The sequence below is a fragment of the Rhincodon typus genome, chromosome 6 (genome assembly GCF_021869965.1).
Source record: "Rhincodon typus isolate 14 chromosome 6, sRhiTyp1.1, whole genome shotgun sequence".
NCBI classification, from domain to species: Eukaryota; Metazoa; Chordata; class Chondrichthyes; order Orectolobiformes; family Rhincodontidae; genus Rhincodon; species Rhincodon typus.
In genome coordinates, this window is record NC_063337.1 from 6,301,392 (window position 1) to 6,323,891 (window position 22,500).

The window sequence follows — 22,500 nt, forward strand, 5'->3', positions numbered from 1 at the left end:
CAGAGAAGATTAGGTGATGGGATTATGGATTAACTAGATTTCTTTACTACAGGTTTGGATGTTTAAGAATTTGAATGATGTAAACATGACATGAATTAGATATTCCAATTAGTTATTAGTCAGGAACTCTGATGAGAATCCAAAGCTACTCAAGTACTTACAAGCAGTAGACAAATATACAGCAGCTGTAGATCATGGGAAGTTCATCCAACAACTAGAACAAAAATCGAAAAAAAGAGAATGAGTTTTATTGGCAAGGTATATCTGATATAATCCCTGAATAAAATATGCTAGAATAGCTTGAAGGTGTCTATAACGTTAACTATTCTATTATACTAGTTTAAAGGCTCCTGTAGACTAATGGAACAAAATACTTTTTCTAATTGAATTGCATTTCTATTTTCGGTTTTAAAAAGCTTCACAATTAGCTTCTGTACATTTCCTAGAAGTGCCCATTGGTTTTATGGGATTGAGCAACTTAAACAGATACAGCCATTAGCTTTCCAGTGATACAAGTATGCATTCTGAAAGAGGAGCAGAGCTTTGAAGAGTCAAAGCGAACATGCGATTGAAAATCACTATTTTATTCCTTAATTGAGACTACTCTTGAAAACCTTAGAACTTTTTTTTGAAAAAATAGCAATAATTCATCTGTTGATGCCATATTTCCACAATCTGAGAAACTAGTTTAAAAAATACTTGATATTGGAGATTTTGGACTTCATAATACTTTTATAAACAAAATGCTTTTAGCTTGTGGTTTTATGCTTCAGTCAACCTTTCCATTCAACACGCACAATCTTAGAGGAAAAAGAAAGGTATTAAAGACCACAATGAGCAATGTAAGAGTATGGACATCAGACTTTTTTGATCCCCCATAACAAAAATTACGCAAAATCAGTCTGTTTCACTTTAACAACATAAAATGGACTTAAAGATAGAAAGATGAACCGAAATTTAAAGATTAAACCGAAAAGGGAAACTTCTCTTTTCATTTTCTTTCCCCTTGGCCTTGCATCTGTAAAGAATTATGGGGCAAGTAACAGTCAAAGAACAGTCAGAGAACTGCAGATGCTGGAACACTTAAAGGACATTTTTCAGGCTGGGGAAAGGTTTGTTATAGTTTCCCTGGGCTAGTGCTAGAATACCTGATTTTCCATATACATTATTGATCAAAACCTTTGCGTACAATTTCCAACTTTGCAGATGATACAGAAGTTGGAAATATTGCGAACAAGTTGGCAGAACAGACGGATAGGAGGCAGATAATGTTCAATGTGGAGAAGTGAGGGGTGATGCATTTTGGCAGGAAGATCACTGATGATATAAAATAAAGGGTGCAACTCTAAAAGGACTGCAGAAACAGAGGGACCTGGGTTAGGATTAGTGGCACGGCAAATTATGACAACAGTTAATAAAGCAAACAATATCCTAGGCTTTAATAGTAAGGGAATTGCATATAGGAAGAAGGAGATTATGTTAACTTCTGTAAAATAAAAGTTTGGCCTCTCAGCAGAAGTACTATGTCAGTTCCGGGTGCCACACTTTAGGAAAGCATTGGATACAGCACAGAAGAGGATTGCAAGAAAGAGTCCAGTTATTAGCAATTTTAGTTATGAAAACAGATTGGAGAAGCTGGGACTATTGCCCTTGGAGAAACAATGGCTCAGAGGAGATGCAGTTGAAATATTCACAACGATGGGGAGTCTAGACAGAGTAAGTGGATAGAAAAAGAGTTCTCACTGCAAGAATCAAGAACAAGATGTAACAGATTTAAAGTGTTAAAAAAGCACAAATGATAGATGGAAAAATATTGTCATGTAGCAGGTGGTTGGGCTCTGAAATGCACTGCTGAGTGTGTATTGGAGGCAGGTTCAGTCAAGACCTACAAAAGAGATTAGACAGTTATTTGAAAAGGAAAAATATGTATGGTTATAGGAACAAGGTAGGAAAAGAAGACTAAATGAGAGGCTCAGAGAGAGCCAGTGCAGACTTGAGAGGCTAAATAATCTCTTTCTGCATTGTAACAAATGTCTTGTTCTGTGCTGACACCCACATTCGGCCGTTTGATAAGTAACACAACCAAACCAGAGACCCTGATGTGCATTAACTTGGAGGTTAAATGACAAGTCACACATTGATCTGAGTAACAATTAGCATTCTGTCATAACTCACTATTCATGGTCATTTTTTTCGTCACCCCTTTTATTTGTGGGGGTGTGGATTTTGCCAGTAAATTTCATCTTTACTGGCCATCCCGACTATTTGTTTGAGAAGATGGATCAGAGGATCTACCATATTGAATGGTGTTGGGGCTGTGCTGGAACATTGACCCAGTGATGATAAAGGAACCTGAGACATGTCCAAGTTACAATGGTGTAGGACTTGAAGGTCTTCTATGTTCCTACCTCTCATCTCACTTGAACATGATAAAGGATAACGGGTTAAACTGGAGGGGGAAGACAGTGAAAACTGGAGAATTGAAAGGGGCAAGTCAAAAATGAACATTGAACAGTACAGCACAGTACAGGCCCTTCGGCCCACGATGTTGTGCCGACCTATTATCCTACTAAGATCAATCTCTCCGGCATACCCTACATTTTACTATCCTCCATGTGCCTATCCAAGAGTCGCTTAAAAGTCTCTAAAGTATCTGACTCCACTACCACTGCCGGCAGTGTATTCCACACACCCACCACTCTCTGTGTGTAGAACCTACCTCTGACATCTCCCCTATACCTTCCTCCAATCACCTTAAAATTATGCCCCCTCGTAATAGTCATTTCTGCCCTGGGAAAAAGTCTCTGACTATCCACTCTATCTATGCCTCTCATCATCTTGTACACCTCTATCATGTCACCTCTCATCCTTCTTTGCTCCAATGAAAAGAGCCCTAGCTCCCTCAACCTTTCCTCATAAGACCTGCCCTCCAGTCCAGGCAGCATCCTGGTAAATCTCCTCTGCTCCCTCTCTAAAGCTTCCACATCTTTCCTATAATGGGGCGACCAGAACTGAACACAATATTCCAAGTGTGGTCTAATCAGAGTTTTATAGAGCTGCAGCATAACCTCATGGCCTATAACTCAATTCCCCTGCCAATGAAAGCCAACACACCATATGCCTTCTTTACAACCCTATCAACTTGGGTAGCAACTTTGAGGAAACTATGGGCGTGGGCCCCAAGATCCCTCTGTCCCTCCACACTGCCGAGAATCCTGCCATTAACCTTGTATTCTGCATTCAAATTCAACCTTCCAAAATGATCACTTCACGGGTTGAATTCCATCTGCCACTTCTTTGCCCAGCTCTGCATCCTGTCAATGTCCTGTTGTAACCTACAACAGCCCTCCATGCTGTCCGCAACTCCACCAACCTTCGTGTCATCGGCAAACTTACTAACCCACCCTTCTACTTCCTCATCCAAGTCATTTATAAAGATCACAAAGAGCAGAGGTCCCAGAACAGATCCCTGCGGAACACCACTGGTCACCGAGCTCCAGGATGAATACTTTCCATCTACTACCACCCTCTGTCTTCTATTGGACAGCCAGTTTTGCATCCATGAGGAAAGGGTAAACTGGATAGAGCTGCAGGAAACATCAAAAACACGATTAATTCCTTGCGTGTGACACATAACAAATCTTTGAAGAAAATAAGTTCATTTTACAAAGAATATGCAAGTCAATGCGAAACCCTCATTTCATTAAATATCCAGAAGAAAAACCTAGTGAATGAGGGATATGTAAAAATTCAAGTTAGTTCTTAACTCTTGCAAGAGTTGAATAACTTGCTGAAACAAGTTTCTGCTCCTGGCATGTCATTTGCCTCAAATGTGTAAATGCACCACTTAGTAATTGGCAGGCTTAATTATGATAGGTAATGTTAACTAGATTGGTCTGTGAGCCACTGAACTGAAGATGGAACAGAAAGTCAGGCTAGGTCCCTGCCCTGATCGTTATCTTGTTTGTTATTCTTGCTGTAGACTCTAGAGAACTCTTCTAAGGATAAAATCTGTGACGTTGTCATATTCAAATAGTTTGTCAACTTTAACAATCCAGCCACACACAATTGTGAGGGGCCTTAGAGGTCTGCTGTCACATGTGGAAAGGCAACTGAACGAGAGAAGGTGGGGGATGGAAGGATTTACATTATAATAAGACTATTCACTATTTATGTAACAATGGGTAGCAAGTCAAATGTCTAGATTACATATGGAACATACAAACACTTTACTTCTGTGGCTTATAAAGTCATAGGAATTTCTGATTTGAAAGATTCTTTTCTAAAAGATCATTGTCACTCAATATCTCAAATAAACTAGAATTTTACAAGCATATTCTGACAGTGAACAACAACAGTAGCTACAAGTCTGAAAGTAACAGCAATACAAATCATTTGAAAATGAACTCATGATAAGGACAGAAATTTCGAAAAAAAAAACCGGCTACATGTATTCTCTCAATAGTCACAAGAAACGTCCACTGTTCAGAAAAAGGTGCCAAAAACAAACATTCAAGACACTTCAACAAAATAATTATTCCCAGAGAGAGAAGCAGAGGTGGGGGGGCTCAGGCACAATGGGGGAGAAGCATAAGGGGATGAGGGTGGAGGGAGGAATGAGAGATGGGAGGGGGGAGAGGGAGAGAGGGGGAGACCTGACGGTCACCACCCTACGGTAGAGGGCAGAGGCTGAGACAAACTATCCTGCACGGTAACCTCAACCAGTGTGGGAAATTGATCCACTCTGTTGACATTACATATCACTGCAAATCAGCAGTCCAGCCAACTGACCCCTCTTAATGACAAAGAAAATTATTTTTAAGATTCAAAAACTATTGTCAAAATTATTCAATTATATTTTCAAAAAACATTTCATCCTTTATGAGTATCCAAGTTCTTTCAGAGTTTAGAATTACTATCACATCTTTTCTTTCTTTATAACCCTGCCAACCTTTCTTTTTCAACTACATTACCAATTCCCTTTGGATTCCCTTTAGATAGTTAGCATTAAAATCTACATCCATTCTTCAGAACATAAATGCCCATCATAAGTTATAGGGGGAAAAATTCAATTCTTTCTCAAATACACAGTCTCACAGGTATCAGGTGTCATTCAGTACCTCAGTAAAGTAGTCAATCATTCTTAAGGTGCAAATCACAATCACATTGTGGGCAGAGCAGGTTACATCTTTAATCTCCCCTAGCCTTACAACCCTCAAGTTCTTGGTGCTCCCCTAAATCAGGCTGGTTACACATATCAAATTCTGTGTTTCGTTACTGGCTGCCATGCCTGTAGCTAACTGGATCATAAATTCATCGCCTGCACCATGCTTTTGGTCATCTAGCGTCACCTTGCATGTTTCAATGTCACATTTTTCTGATAGTCTCCTGTAAACAACGAGAAGATAGTTAAGTAATTGCCTAATTTATTAAATGAAGCTCAAATACCAGAGCAAACCTACATCACTTTGAAGATTGATGATAAACTTTGATTTGGATATGATACCAACTGTTTGCGGTAGCAACAGGACCACTGCAATTCCCAGTGGAAGCACTTAAGCATGAAAAATTTACAAGCCAATTGGAACAACATAAACGCAAGATGTTGAGCCAGGAACACATCCAATGCTTGCGCATATTGTAGGTCATGCAACCTTGATTAGGGTGAGGGGGCAAGGAGCAGAGTTTCAATGGAAATACATCATACCTGAGCCCCAATGTATCTTGCTCAAAAGTCCACATATGCATACTTCAAAATCAGTGTCCAGTAAGTACTAAGGAATGAATCCCTGGTCAAATTCCATTTCCCTTCTCTCCCCTACAATACAGGAAGACAGCAGAAAAAAAAGCAATATCCCAGATACTGTTTCAGCTACATCAGCAGAGAATGATAATAAAACCAGGAATTCCACCACTACCACCTGTCAGTCTACTCCCAATTACCAGTAAAGTCAAGTAAGAAGTCATAACAGTGCTAACAAGCAGCACTTGCACAGCAATTACCGGCTCACTGACACTCAGTTTGGGTCCTCCCAGGGCCATTCAGCTCCTGGCCTCAGTACAGCCTTGGTTCAAACAGTCAAAAAGCTGAATTCCAAAAGAGGAGAGAGTGCGACTGCCTTGACACCAAGGCCATATTTGACTGGGTGTGGCGTTAAGAAATTCTGGCAAAATTAAGACTCAAATGGGAATAAGAGGTCAACTTTACTGACTGGAGTGACATCTAGCACAAAGGAAGATGGTTGTGGCTGTTGGAGGTCAGTCATCCCAGCTCCAGGACACCTCTGCAGTACTTCATCAGGGACTTTCTAATTAAGCTTCTCACAGATGTCATTACACACTCCTGGCATAGCTGGGATTTGAAGACAGGTCTCCTAGCTCAGAGGCAGGGACATTACCACTGAACCACAAGAGCCTTTAAATTTCACACTGGGATTTGAACTCATCTCCACTGCATTAGTTCACAGACTGGAATACTAACCTACTACATCAGTGTCCGCAAAAAATGCTTTTTTAAAAAAAATCAATCTATCGAGAAGAACGAGACACACCTCTGGAGCAGGTGGGACTTGAATCCAGGTTTCTGGCCTACAGGTAAGAACTTTACTGCAACAGCACAACTGCCGTGAGTTCCTCAAGGTACTGCCCTCGACCTAATCATCTTCAGATGCCCTTTCCATCATAAGGTCAGAAGTGGAGTTGCTGGTTGATGATTGCACAACGTTCAGCATCATTTGCAACTTCTCAGACACTGAAGTAGTCAATGTTCAAATGAAGAAAGACCTGGGCAACATTCAGGTTTGGGCCAATTATAGCCATACCACACAACCATCATCAGAGAGAATTTAACCACTGTCTCTTGACAATCACTGGCATTACCATTGTAGAATCTCACACTATTAACATTGTGGGGGTTACCATTGACCAGAAATTGAACTATACAAATACTGCAGCTACAATGGTAAGCCAGACACTAGGAATCCTGAAGTGAAGTGATTAACTCACCTCCTGATTCACAAAGCCAACCCCCTGTCTACAAGACATAAGTCTTGTGTTATGGAATAATTCCCACTTGCCTGGATGAGAAAAGCTCCAACAACAGTCTAGAAACTTGACACAATTCAGGATAAAGCAGCCCACCTTACTGACAAGCATCTAGTCCCTCCACCACCAAATCTACAAGATGCACAAAAGAAATTTACCAAGGCTCTTTAGACAACACCTTCCAAACACATGGCCACCATCATTCAGAAGAACAGGTGCAGTAGATACAAGGGAACACCAACACCTGCAAGTTCCCCTCCAAATCTTCACTGTCCTGACTTGAAAATATATTACTGTGCTTTCACAATCATTTGGCTAAAATCCTGGAATTCCCTCACTACCAGCAGTGTGGGTACCTACAGCAAATGAGCTACAGCAGCTCAAGAAAGCATCTCACAATATCTCCTTCTCAAGGGCAATCAGGCATCAGCAATAAATGCTGGCCCATTCACTGAAGCTCACATCCCATGAATGAACTATTTTTTTAAAAAAAATTCATATATTAAATGTGGGAAAAGTACTAGATAACCACAACCTGTGAAAGTTTGCACCAGCGCACTCCTGGGGAAATCGAGGAACGAGAAAACTATAATAATGTAAAATAGTATGCAGTATGGTATTGATGCTTTAAATTTTAGCAGTACAGAATTGTATGCTTTTTTTTTCCCCATTTTAGAGGCACAGTTAGGTAAAGGCAAAGTTGCCAAAGTCCTACCAGACCAAGGTTGCTCTCTCATTAGACAGAAACAACCAATAGTGGTTTAACCATCACCTTGCCCTAGACAAAGAGAGACGTTTTAGAAGAGAGTCCTTCATGGTAACCTCAGGCAGTGTGGGAATTGAACCTTTATTATTGACATCACTCTGCATTGCAAGCCAGCCAACTGAGCTAACTGACTCCTCCAACTAATTCCCTTTGAGACTAGTTGTGAGTAGCCTTCTTGAATCACCTCAGTCTACGTAGCATAAGTACCCTCACAATACTGTTTAGAAGAGAATTCCAAGATTTTGACCCAGCAACGGTGAAAGAATAATGAGTGGTTGCAATGGCATGGTGCGTGGTTTGGAAGGGAACTTGCAAATGTTGGTGTTGGTGTTTCCTTGCCCTTCTGGCTGACGGAGCTTGTGGATTTAGAAGGTGCTGTTGAAGGAGCTTTGGTATGTTGCTTAGGTCAGTATATGATGTACACTCTTTAACATTATTGAATTATTTAAATCACTATTTCAGTTCTGCTGAATCTAGCCCAGCTACGTCATGAAGTGTTTCAGCAAAATCAAACATGCGATATGTGAAATTCATGCATACATTGTTGTCCCTAAGTCATGAGCTACAGCCTCATGCAAGTGCTACACATCTCCTGCCCCACCAGAGGGGTGAACAATCTGGACCACTGCTGCACAAACAAAGATGCCTGCCACTCCATCCCCTGCCCACACTCTGGAAAATCAGATCACAGCTATGTTCCACCTCCGGGCTTATAAGCAGAAACTGAAATGGGAAGACCCTTCACAAAAGGAAGTACAATACTGGTCCGAGGCTGTGGAAGACCATCTCCAGGACTGCTTGGAATCGGTGGACTGTACTGTATTCAAGCACTCCACAGAAAACTTAGACAAGTATGCTGCCACCATCACGGACTTCATTAGCAAATGCGTGGAGGACTGTGTACCAAAGAAGTCAATCTGAGTAGTCCCCTACTGTAAACCTTAGATGAACCAAGAAATCCACTCCCTACTGAAGACCAGGCACACAGAATTCAAGTTAGATGACCCAGACCAACACAAGAAATCCAGATGAGCTCCGCAAAGCCATTAGGGATGCCAAGAGGCGGTATCGGACCAAGACAGAGGCCCAAACCTATCAGACTCCCACCACTTATGGTGGGGCCTAAACAGCATTATGGGATACAAAACGAAGCAGAGCAAGATAGCAGACAAAGACACATCCTTCCCTGATGAGTCAAAATACAGAAGGGAGATAGAGGTTTGGTGACGCGGTGCAATGACAACAACCTCTTTCTCAATGTTAGCAAAACTAAAGAACTAATCAATGACTTCAGAAAGGAAGGAAGGAGGAGATCATGCCCCCATCTACATCAACGAAACTGAGGTCGAAAGGCTAGACAGCGTCAAGTTCCTTGGACTGAAGATAACCAACAACCTGTCCTGCATTTCCCATGTAGATGCCATGGTCAATAAGGCACAACAATACACCTTCTTCCTTAGGCGGCTCAGGAAATTTGACATATCCATAAGGACTCTCACCAACTTCTACAGATGCACAATTGAAAGCATACTGTCTGGGTACATAATGGCTTGGTACGGTAACTGCTCTGCCTAGGACCGTAAGAAACCACAGAAGGTGGTGTGCATAGCCCAAACATCATGGAAGCCAACCTTCCATCCATGGACTCCATTTACATGGCTTGCTGCTGTGGAAAGGCTGCCAATATCAAAGACCCATCACTCCCTGGTAATGATCTCCTACAACCTCTTCCATCAGGCAGAAGATACAGAAGCCGCAACACAGGCACCAACAGGGTCAGGGACCACTTCTTCCCAGCTGTTATTAGACTGGTGAATAGACTCTCTAGCCTCAAATAATGCTGATCTTGCTAACATGGATCTCGCCTAGTGCATGCCCTGTGCATTGTAACCAATATGCCTCTAAGTCTTTTTGTTCTGTACATCCTTGCTTACCGTGATCTTCCTGTAGTGCTCATAAACAAAGCTTTTCACTGTACTTCGGTACACGTGACAATAAAATCAAGCATGCAAGTTGCACACTCATGTGGGTATACATTGTTGGAAATTGCTGTATGAACGGACATCTATAGAGCACCTTAATGTAGTAAACAGTCTCTTCACTACAAAATTATTAAACTCAAGTTCCCAAAAGAAATGGTAAAACAGTCAGCCAAAAGCTTAATCATAAACATATCTATTTACCAATATTGAAAGTGGAGGAGCAGTTGAGGGGTTTGTGCAAAGATTTTCGGAGCTTCAGACTTTAATGACTGAAAGAGCATCATGGGTGCACAATTTAATAAAAGTTAGATATCTGACTAAATGGGTCTGGGTGTAGTTCTCCTCTGAAAAAAGTCCAGAAATGAATGGAATCTAAATCCAACCACTAACCCATAGGTTGCCCTGACAACAAATGCTCCTCGCTGTAGAAGACAAACAAGGTAGAGATGGTTGTTAGTGACTTTCAAATCAATACTAAATAGATTAATGTGTTGAAAATGACACCATGACCACATGAATAAATTGAGATGTTAAAGCATATGATGATCCTTGCATTTATTTTAGACCTGCAGATCTCTTATATTAACAATCAATATCAATAACCTAGATGTGGGCACCAAGCATAATGTGTCCAAATTTGTCAACAGAACAGGAAGATAAGTTGTAAGGACAGTTATACACAACTGAGTGAGCAAGAATATGGTAGGAGGAGTATAATGTGGAAAATCGTGAGACTCACCATTTTGAAAAGAAAAATAAGAAAGCAGAATATTTTTAAATGGTAAAATATTTAAACTGGAAAACATTGGTACTCAGTGCAGTCTGAGTATCAGTATAAATGAACGTTGAAAGTTATCATGCAGATATAGTAAGCAATTAGGAAAGTAAATCGATAGTTTTTGGATTGTAATGGAATTAAAAGGATACGATAATTTTATGGGAATGTGGAATTCAGGTGGAAAGTGATTATACACGAATGACTTGAAGGGCTACATATTTTTTGATTTGATTTATCATTGTCATATGTACCTAGGTACATATGAAAGTTTTGTTTTGCATCCAGTACAGGCAAGAACATACAATACAAAGTGCATCAGGGTAACAGAACAGAGCAAGAAATACAGTGTTACGGCTGCAGAGAATGCACCCAGAGAACACCTTCTGAGGGGTCCATTCAGGAGTCTAATAACTGCGGGGAAGAAGCTGTTCTTGAATCTGTTGGTACACGGGTTTAAGCTTTTGTATCTTCTGCACAATGGAAGAGGTTGGAAGAGATTACAACTGGGGTGGGCGGGGTCTTTGATTATGTTGGCTGCCTTTCTGAAGCAGCAGGAAGTGTAGATAGAGTCAATGGGCAGGAAGTTGGCTTGCATGAAGGACCTGGTTGTGTTCACAACTCTGTAGTTTCTAACAGTCCTGGGCAGAGCAGTTGCCATACCAAGCTGTGATGCACCTGGATAGAATGCTTTCTATGGTGCATCTATAAAAATTGTTAAGTGTCTTTATGGACATGCCAAATTTTCTTAGCCTCCTGAGGATGTAGAGGTATTGTTGTGCTTTCTTGACTGTCACATCAACATTGGTGGACCAGATTTTAAACCTGCTCTCCTTTCTTATGGTACTTATGAAGATAAGTTATGATGTTAACAGTTGTGAACACAGCCCAGAACATCATGCAAGCCAACCTCCCATCCAGTAATTCCATCTATACTTCCCGTACCTCGGGAAGGCAGCCAACGTTATCAAAGACCTGACCCGTTCACCCCCCCCACTCCCGGTTGTAACCTCTTCCGTTAGGCAGACGATTCAAAGCTTAAAACACACATATCAACAGGTTTTTCCCTGCTGTTATTAGACTGCTGAATAGACATCTTAAATTTCAAATCTAATGTCGATCTTGCTTTTTGTACACCCTGTGCAGCCATAACTTTGTATGCGTATTTCTGTTCAATCGCTCTATGATCTGTATGTCCTTGTATGTTATGATCTGCCTGTACTGCACGCAAAACAAAACTTTTCACTGTACTTACGTACATTATAGAATCTTTTTATAGAAGCCTTATAGTGTGGAAAGAAGCCATTTGGCCCAACAAGTCCACACTGACTCTATGAAGAGCATCCCACCCAGCCTCAATCCCCTACCCTATCCCTGTAACCCTGCATTTTCCATGGCTAATCCATGGAACATCCCTGGACACGATGGGCAATTTAGCATGGTCAATCCACCCAGCCTGCACATCTTTGGACTGTGGGAGGAAACCAGAGCACCCAGAGGAATCCCACGCAGACACTGGGAGAATGTGCAAACTCCACACAGTCGCCCAAGGAATTGAACCTGGCTCCCTGCTGCTGAGAAGCAGCAGTTCCAACCACTGAGCAACTGTGCCACCCCCTACATATGACAATAATAAATCAAATCAAATGTTATATTGTCACACATACCAAGAATATTCAAGATGTACATAGGTAGCCAAGACACCAAAACTTTAATGAATGACATAGCTGTGCAGTTGCTCACCTGCATTTCATATTTCAACGTCATATGGAAGCACCAGGACCCTATTCCCACAGCTGAAACAATAAAAGGACAAAAATTAAAAGAATGAATGAGAGATGGGAGAACATAGCCATAAATGGGCAAATCTCAGTATCAATTTAATATCAAAGACTGAAAGAAAAAAGAAAATCACTCCACAACGCTTATGAAATAACTTCATAAGCTTCACATTAAAGTCGGAAAGTTGTGTAATTTAGTAGCTTATGCTTAAGCTTTTTTTCAGTATTGCAAAATTCATTGAGATTTTGCCATGTTTCAGTTAAACAAAACAAATAGTGCTTTAAAACTATGGTGTTATTTGTTATTGTACCAGGTCATCATTGATGTCTGTAGCACAGCAGCAGGCCATTCAACCAACATTTTCAAGATTAATCTTTTTATATATACTAATTGATGAAAATTAAAGATGTACAAAAAAATGAGAACAGATTAAAAGCTGACTTTCTTGGCACACATCATTCAGGTGGTTGCTGACACTATTTCAGGGACAGTGTTACATAAAAATATATCATTTGCACAGGACCCCTGGAGATATCAGGACTTGCAAGTACTCTGCTCGATGTCCTGAAAAAAGTGCAAAGCCACTGCTCAAAATGTTTAGAATCCCAGATTTCAGCATAACAGGGGTTTCTCCAGCCAACTAAGAGTGTTAGCTACGATACAAGTTATTTGAATCCACATTTCTGTTCTCTTTCCTAAGATTATAGAAACGTTTTGCAGCCTTTCATTTTCCCTGAAACACTTAGTTAATTCCCTCCTGCATATCTTTATTCACCTGGTTTTAATAACAGCATCTGGCAAAATATCCCAAGAGCTTTTTCCATGAAAAAAAAAATTCCCAAGCTCAAGCTCTCTTGCAGCACTAATTCTGAATTTGTGCCAACTGGTATTTGGCAGGTTATCCTAGGGAGCTCAGTGTCAGGCTGAAAAGTTTATCTAATTGTAACTTTGACTTTCTTCTTCTTTTCTACATATGATCCCACCCACAACATACACAAGGTTTACAATTTGTTCAGACTGAACACAGCAAAATGCTGAGCTGGCACTTTCAATAGCTGTGCTTCAGTTAAACCACATACAATTCTCTGCAACTCATCACACCATTCCCCCACACCCAATACCCATTAAGTAACCATCCATTAAACCTACTTCCTGTCTAAAATCACAAGAGAGCTTATTCTATTGCTAGTAAACTGTTTTAATTAATTCTCTTTCATTCTAATTGCCCATTTAGGTTACACAGCTACATTCAAAACGGCTCTATGCTTTGTGTGTTCTTGGCAAATGTGCAAAAGCAAGGCCAGGCATCCAAATGAGTCAGAATACATTACCAGTCACCCTCTTTCCAATATCAGGAACAAGGGTTTTTCATTTACACTTCTCAGTATTCTATCTCACCAACAAGCTTCGCCAACAAATCTTCAAAGAACAGACACTCAATGTCGCTGGGTTATCGCCTACACTTGGTTCCTCACCTCATTGGTACTAACATCCCAGACATTCCCCATCAAAACTCACCTCTTTTTCAATGACACAATTTCCTCTGTCTAGGTTCCCCAATCATTTGTCAAGGAATTGGCTTGAGGAGCTAAATTAACCAAATGAAAACCCAAAAGAACTGTGGATGCTCTAAATCAGAGACAAAAATAGAAAGTGTTGGAAAAGCTCAGCAGGTCTGACAGCTTCTGTGGAGAGAAATCAGAGTTAACCTTTTGGGCTGAGTGACCCTTACTCAGAACTGATGGCAGCTGGAAGAATGTCAGTTTATATGCAGAAGATAGGGTGGGAGGTTAGGAGTAAACGATAAGTGGGCATAGAGTCTAAAGAGAGAGAACAGCAGTCAGACAGACAAAGACTGGATAACGATCTGGTCAGAAGGCCAAATAGCTGTTAATGGGGATATTAGTGGCTACCAATGGGTGGTGTGTAATAGCAGGCCATGTGATAATGTGATAACAAGATAACACAGTGTGGAGCTGGAGGAACACAGTAGGCCAGGCAGCAGAGGAGCAGGAAAGCTGACGTTTTGCATCGGGACGCTTCTTCCTGGCTTGGGATAACGACATGAGAGAGTTTAAACCCTAAAGTTGTTGAACTTGATACAGTCCGGAGCTAGGCTAAATAAACCACTTCTGTTCTCATTTACTCTCCTGATTAAACGCAAAAAGTCAACACTATGAACATCTTCTAGATAAACCCCTGCTGGCAGAAAGGACGTCACTTACTGTGCCATAAATTCATTGAATGAAATACCAGAAAGAGAACTTCAAGCTAGAAAGAAAGACTGGATTTCTTTTGTCAAGTACAGTCCAAGTGGTTTGGAAGTTTTCAAACATATTAAAGGTTTTAGAACAGAAAGACTGTCGCCATTGGTTAATAATTTAATCAGTTACAAGAGTCATGGCCCAATTATCATTAGAAGAATGGTGGGAAATCATAAGAATTATTTTCCACAGAAAGTTTAACCACAGGTAGAAATATTAACTCATAATTCAATTCCATTTGAAAAGTAATGAATATAGGGAATGGATAAGCAAAAATGAACAGTTGGCACCACAAGCACAATGGCTCATTGGTCATTTCATGTTGTAGTTTTTCAGATTTCAGGTACAAAAACATCCAATACCTAAGACTTTTATGAATTCAGGATTTTACAGTATGCACAACCTGTCCCTATCCAGAGTAAATGGAAAGCTCTTGATGCATTTCTCCACAGAGGGAGTACATCAAGTGCAGACTTCCATGAGGCACGTCCTACCAGCAAAGCCAAATTTGTGAAGTCTGTCGGCCTCATTCAAGAGAAATCTGTGCTACAGCAAAATGTTGGACTAAGAGAAAAATCAGAGCAAGAGTCATAAATTATGTGCAATAACACATGCTTTTAATCCGCATAAAGCAAATCATGAATCTGAAAACCGAAAGGACTGTGGATGCTGTAAGTCAGGAACAAAAACAGAAGTTGCTGGAAAAGCTCAGCAGGTCTGGCAGCACCTGTGAAGAAAAATATCAGAGTTAATGTTTTGGGTCCGGTGACCTTTCCTCAAAACCGAAAGTAGCTAGGAAAACATCAGTTTATATACGATCCTTATATAAGCCGATGTTTTCCTAGTTACTATCAGTTCTGAGGAACGGTCACTGGACCCAAAACATTAACACTGATTTTTCTTCACAGATGCTGCCAAATCATGAATTTACACTTATATAGTGTCTTTCACAACGATGGATGCCTTGAAAGTACTCAAGAGCTCCTGAAGTATTTGTTTGGAATGTAATCAATGCTGTAACATAAAAACGATAGCAGCCTACTCATCCACAGCAAGTTCTTACAAATGGTAATGAAATAAGTGGCCCGATACCATTTCAGTGACATCGACTGAGCAATAAATATTAGCCAGGTCACCGAGGAGGATTCCAATGCTTTCCTTCAAAATCGTGATGAGATTTGACACCCACTTGAGGTGGCAGACAGAGATTTTGGTTTAATTTCACTCCCTCAGCTGAAATATTCAGTTAGTAACGTTACCTACACTGAAATACTGATTTGCCTTTGTGTCGCTCCACAGCTCAAATGGTACAACACATCAGTGGCAAGTGGAGTTAACATTTTATGCCTACTCTCAATAACCTGCCAACCCCTTTCTTATCAAGAATCTAGCTTTATCTGCCTCAAAAAAAATCAAGGATTCTGCTTCCAATATCTTGAAGTAGAGTACCAAAAATACTTAACCCTCAAAAAATAAACCCGTCCAACCTTTCCTTATAAGGCAAGCAACAATTCCAGGTATCAGTATATTAAATCTTCTCAGAGCTGCTTCTAACACATTTCATCCTTCCTTAAATAAGGAAACCAATGCTGTATCCTGTCACCATTTAGATAATATGCTTTGTTTTTTTTCCCCTGCCAAAACAGACAATTTCACATTTTCTCACATTAGCCTCAATCTGCCAGATATTTGCTCAGTTACGTAATTTAGTTTTTCCCTTTGTAGCGTCACATCCTCTTCACAACTTTCTTGTTTACCTATCTTTACGTAATCAGCGCAGTTAACAAGAATACCTTCAATTTCTTCATTCAAGTCAATTGTAATAAGTTGTAATAAATTGAGGCAACAGCACTGATCTTTGTGACACACCATTTGTTACATCTTTGCAACCAGAGAATGGCTCAGTTATGCCATTCTGTTTTGGATTAGCTAGCTAATCTTAATTACGTCAGCCCCGTCCACCACAAGCTTTTATTTCCTTAACGAATTAAAGAAACTTTATCAAACAACTTATCAAGAGTGTTTTGAAAATTTAAGCACAGTTTGCCCACTGGTTCTCTTTTACCAACATGCTATTTCTTCAAACAACTCTGACAAAGTGGTTAAACAAGACTTTGCTTTCACAAAGTTATGTTGACACTCCTGAATTAACTTGAATTTTTCAGTGTCCTGCCATGATATCTTTATCAGTAGCATCTGATATCTTCTCGCTAACAGATGTTAAGCTGACTGACCTGCAGTTTTCTGTCTTCTGCCTCCCTTGCTTTATGAACAAGGGAGCTACTTACCCTATTCTCCAATTTAATGGAATGTTCCCTGAACCTAGGACTAACACATAACTAGCTCACTAGTTGCTTCTTTTCAGACCAAAGGATCAGGATTTGTTACGGAACTTGTTAGCCTTCAGCACCAACAATTTGCTTAGAACAACTTCCTGATGATTCCAAGTTTCCTCAGGTTTAATGTTTTAATGTTCCCCAGTTCCTCCCTCCTTTCCCTTGCCTGATTTACAGCTATGTGTCATTCCTAGCTGAATAAACTCAGACCTGCCAGATAAATTCTGATTGGTAAGGACACTGCTATTGCTAGGAAAATTGCAGAGGAAATGACACTCTCCATAACCTTGATGAAAAAACTGCCATGTGGACAAATTTCTTTTGCTGACATAGTACAGGATGCCTGTGAATATATGCAACTTCTTGCATGCACAAGTGAATCACACTGCAAGCTCAAATAATAATCTTAAATTGGTTTCCAGTATATTTCTGAGCTGAGTTGTAAATGTTGTTATCTAATAGCATAATCCTATTTAATGATGGACATGGTGACCGGAAGATCGCAAGCACAGGCTAGTTGAGCACAGTCGGCACGCTAAGCACTGTGAACAGTTAAAAGAATGTGCTGTTTGATACAACCTGCTAGTCTTTGGTACATATAGGTTTATACACCTGGCACCACATCAGCACAAACTCAAACAACACTTCTTGCATCCTAGTCCCGATGAATGCAAAACAAAAAGCTTCAACTTCACGTGCTGTTTAACGCATGTTTTTAAATTCATACACGGGATGAGGGTATCACTGGCTAGACCAGCACTTATTGCCCATCTCAAGTTCCCCTTGGGGTGATGGTGGTGGTGAGCTGTCTTCTTGAACCACTGCAGTTCATGTCCAGTAGTTAGACTAGCAGTGCTGTTAAGGAGGGAGTTCCATAATTTTGATAAAGTGATACTGAAGGAATGGTGACACGTCCAAATTTGGATGGTGAGCGACTCGAAGGAGAATTTGAACTGGTGTTCCCATGGGCCTGCATTTATGATTCATTCCAAGATTCCCTCGAGGTGATGGTAGTGGTGGTCGTGGTGAGCTGCCTTCTTCAATCACAGCTGTCTACTTGGTGTAGGTACAAACACAATGACATTAGGAAGGGAGTTCCAGGATTTTGATCTACTGACACTGAAGGAACGGTGATATATTTCTTAACCAGTCAGATGCTACCTGCCTGTTGCGTGTTTAACTCAATGAAGATTGACAAAATTGCTGACGGTCAGGAAATGGAAGAGGAAGGAGCTATCCACCAAACCTTATTCAGATATTTGTTCAGTCTTTTATAATGAAACATTTATATCCATTGTTAATGAATTTTGAATGCATTATTCTGATCTGAAAGAAGTTCTGAGACGCAAGGGGAAGGTGTTTGAAACTGATCAAGTAAGTGGTAATGGTCTGCCAGGTCAATTCGTTTGTCTCTAGTGGCACAGAACAAAATAACAACTTGAGAATTTAGGTGCAATTGCCTTTGAAGAGGGCAGGGCAATTTGAAAAGCTGTTAAAAAGGCAAATTGGTCTTTGGTTTTATAAACAGTTGCACTGAGTACAAAGGCAACAAGTTATGATTCATCTTTATAGAACAATCACCCCAGCTATAGTATTATGGTCAATTACAGGCACCAAACTTTCAGAATGATGTCAAGGCCATGCAGAGCTGTTTAGCCAGTGCAGTATCAGAGAAGAAAGAGTTCTTATTGAGAAAATGGAGAAACTTGAACTGCTACTTATGAAACTCATGGCTGAGAGATGATTTGATAAAAAGGTATTCAAAATCATTAAGAGTTTTGACAGAGTAAATAAGGAGAAATTGGTTCTAGTGGCAAAAAATTCAGTAATGAGAGGTCTGACTTAATGCAATTGGTAAAAGTACCAGAAATATCATAGAATTATTCTGGCACAGGCGGTAGTCTGTCAATCCACCTTGCGAACAAAGAACAGCACACGAACAGTCCCTTCAGCCCACAAAGTCTGCGCCAACATATGATGCCTTTCTAAACTAAAAACCTTTTGCCTCTAAGCAGTCTGTATCCCTCTATTCCCTGCCTATTCATGTATCTGTCAAGATGGATCTTAGATATAGCTATTGTTATCTGCTTCTACCACTTTCTCAGGCAGTGCATTCCAAGCACTACTACCCTCTGTGTAAAACAAAAACTTGCTTTTCACATCTCCTTTAAACTTTCCCCCTTTCTCCTTAAAAGGTATGTCCCCTAGTAATTGACATTCCTACTCTGAAAAAAATGACGCCAGCTATTCAATCTATTTGGGCCTCTCAATTTTGTAAACCTCTATCAGGTCGCCCCTCAGCCTCAGATGTTCAACTGAAAGAAAAAACCAAGTTTGTCCAATGTCTCCTCATAGCTAACAGCCTCGAAACCAGGCAACATCCTGGTAAACCTTTTCTGTACCCTCTTGAAAGCTTCCACATCCTTCTGAATGCATCGCAACTGGAACTGTATACAATACTCTAAACGTGGCCATACAAAAGCTCTATACAGCTCCAACATGACTCGCCAATTTTTATACTCTACTCCCCCAACCGATGAAAGGAAGCATGCCATATGCCTTCTTGACCACCTTGTGTTGTCACTTTCAGGGAATTGTGGACCTGTATGGCTAGATCCTTCTATGTTTAAAAAAAAAATTGCAGATACTGGAAAACAAACAAAAACAGAAATTTCTGGAAAATCTCAGCAGATCTGGCAGCATCTGGGAACGCAGAATTAACATTGCGGGTCCAGTGACCCTTCTTCAGAACGGAGGAACGAATAAACCGTTACAAACTTTTTCATTGCTCAGTCTTTTCTAGCTTTACAAAATCTTAAACGTTTTCCTCCTTTTCTTCTCTTTTAAGGATGGAGAATGTGAAGTTTGCAACCAGACTCATCCAGGTTATTTAAGGACAACAGAAATCAAGAAATGTGAAAAAAATGTATAATTTTAAGCCAGACTGATCAAGCACTCAAAGTCAGATTTCACAGACGCTACACATACTGTGCTATCCATCTTCAAAGCAAGGCTGCAATATTTTTGAAAGTGCAGCCAATTTCATTGTTGTGACTAGAATTTCAATGATTTGCAATGCATGGAGTGTGTAATTTCCAAGCTCAGACTATTGGAAATGTGGAAACACCCTGCAGTATAATAAAAAAAATTGTTTTGGTTGTGATTAAAAAGAAAACAAATACATAATGCTGTTAGTGTAATGAAATGTCTCAAGGTATTTTAGTAATACCTGTGTGGATTTATACACTGCTTTTAAAAATGTAATTAAAAAATACTAGTGCATTACAAAGTACACCACAAAGTAAAATTTAATATCCAGCCACATTAGAAAATGTTAGGCTGGCAAGCCAAAAACTTAATTCAAAAGGTAAGATTTTTAGGAGCAAGTTAAAGGTGGGAAGAGAGGATAAATGTTAAAGTTAAAGCAAAGGAGCTCCAGAGCTTACCAGGCCCAGGTAGCTGAAGGGGCACAGCCAACAGTGGAGTGGTGGAGAGATAAGAGGAGGACAAGCAAGTTGACTTGATGTGAAGAAGGATGAGAGCACAGTTTTGGATGCCCTCGTGTTTAGGAAGTATAGGACCACCATGGCAGCATCATGGCTCAGTGGTTAGCACTGCTGCCCCACAGCGCCAGCAACCCGGATTCAATTCCACCCTCTGTGTGGAGTTTGCACATTCTCCCTGTGTCTGCATGTGTTTCCTCCAGGTGCTTCGGTTTCTTCCCACAGTCCAAGGATGTGCAGGTTAGGTAAATTGGCCATGTTAAATTACACACATAGTGTTCATGGATGCGTAGATTAGGTGGGTTACAGGGGGATGGGTCTGGGTCTGGGTGGATGCCGAGGTTCGGTATGGACTTGTTGGGCCGAAGGGCCTGTTTCCACACTGTAGGGATTCTACGATCTATTTCAGACTGCCACATATACTCAAACAATGGTGGATCTTGTGTATATGTTTTATCCCCAATTTTTAGCCAAAAATTTCTTACACTTGGTACTACCACTTGCTTGCCGCAGAAGTTACTGGTGTAAGCCTGCTTATTGACAGAATCGTACAATCGCATCCCATCGAAGGTGGCTGTTCAACATGTAATATCAAGGTCTCCACCTCACTGCTATATGCTGCATTCCTGCCAATCCCACCACCTAAGATGAGAGCATGGTATCAAGTAGGAATGGCAGATACAAAGGGTGGTTCAAACTTAAAGCCATTGAAATTGTAGGGCATAACGAATTATGGTGCAGCGCGAGAATTCACTACGTCAAAGAATACCTCAACTGAATAGGTACCTTGCAGTGGTCTTCACTATCGAGAACACATTACATCCCAAAAGCTTCTGTAAGTCAGGAAATGGGAGAGGGGAATGCAAGATAATCATTGTTTGTCATTCTAGTAAACCTTCTCTGAACTGTAAATACAGCAAGTAATTAGACTCAGTCGTACAGCACAGAAACAGGCCCTACAGTTCAATTCATCCACGCCAACCAAGTTTCCCAAACTAAACTAGCCCCACTTGCCTGCGTTTGGCCCACTTCCCTCTAAACATTTCTTATTCATGTACTCATCCAAATTCTTTTAACTGTTGTCACTGCACCTGCATCTACTACTTCCTCTGGTAGTTCATTCAACATACAAACCACCCTGTGTGCGCGAAAAGGTTGCCCCTCAGGTCCCTTTTCTCCTCTCACTTAAGAATATGCCCCTTAAGTTTAAATCATTAGGAAAGCTAAAATGTTACAGTGAGGGAAACTGAATATAAAAGTGGAGGAAGCTTATGCTTCAGCTACAAGATTGTTGGTGAGATCACATCCAGTTCTCCTTATTTTTGGTCTCCTGGCCTTCTGTGGGGAGGTGATGGTATAATGCTGTTGTCAATGGACCAGTAATCCAGAGACCTAGATAATGCCTTGGGACTCGGGTTCAAATCCACCATAGCAGATAGTGGCATATGAGCTAAATAATAATAATCTGGAGTTTGAAGTCTCATACTGAACCAATGTTCTTATCTGGTCTGGCTCCAGGATGTGGCTCTAGGCCCACATCAATGTGGTTGACTATTAATTGCTGCCTGCAAACTGTGAAACCAGACCTAGGCACTGGAAATGACAACTCTGTTGACCCCAATGACTCTACAAAGACTGTCTTATCAACATCTGGAAGCTAGTACCAAAATTGGGAGGACGACCTCACTAGTCAAACAACAGCCTGAGATAATCAAACTCATGGAACCATACCTTACATGCAAGGCCCCAGCCACTACATCACCATCTCCAGGTATGCCCTCTCCCATTGGCATGTCAGATCCAGCAGCATAGATGGCAGAGCAACAGTACATAGTACATAGGGAGTTGCTCTCAAAAAACGGCAATGGCATCATTTCAGACATGGACTAAGAAGCCTCCTGCTGATTACAACACACTGCACCCTGATGAATCAGTACTCCCACATATTGAATATCACTTGGGGGAAACATCAGGTAGCAAGGGTGCAGAACGTACTTTGGGTGAGGGACATCAATGTCTGAGCTGACAGGTACTGAAGGAGCCATCAA

At 40.7% G+C, this 22,500-nt stretch overlaps 2 protein-coding genes across 4 annotated transcripts in view; one reads left to right on the forward strand and one right to left on the reverse strand.

Moving 5' to 3' along the window:
• LOC109914160 (alkaline ceramidase 3-like) overlaps window positions 1-22,500 on the forward strand; it is a 225,651-nt gene that overhangs the window by 96,871 nt on the left and 106,280 nt on the right. The gene's annotated exons all lie outside the window — the stretch shown is intronic.
• Window positions 1-22,500, reverse strand: part of LOC109919078 (alkaline ceramidase 3-like) — a 65,070-nt gene that overhangs the window by 35,495 nt on the left and 7,075 nt on the right. For all 3 annotated transcript variants that reach the window (XM_048598089.1, XM_048598091.1, XM_048598090.1), the window contains exons 2-3: window positions 12,311-12,363; window positions 162-214 (exon numbers count right to left, since the gene is read on the reverse strand). In XM_048598089.1, coding sequence (XP_048454046.1) covers window positions 162-214; window positions 12,311-12,363 — 106 coding nt within the window. The remainder of the gene's footprint in view (window positions 1-161; window positions 215-12,310; window positions 12,364-22,500) is intronic.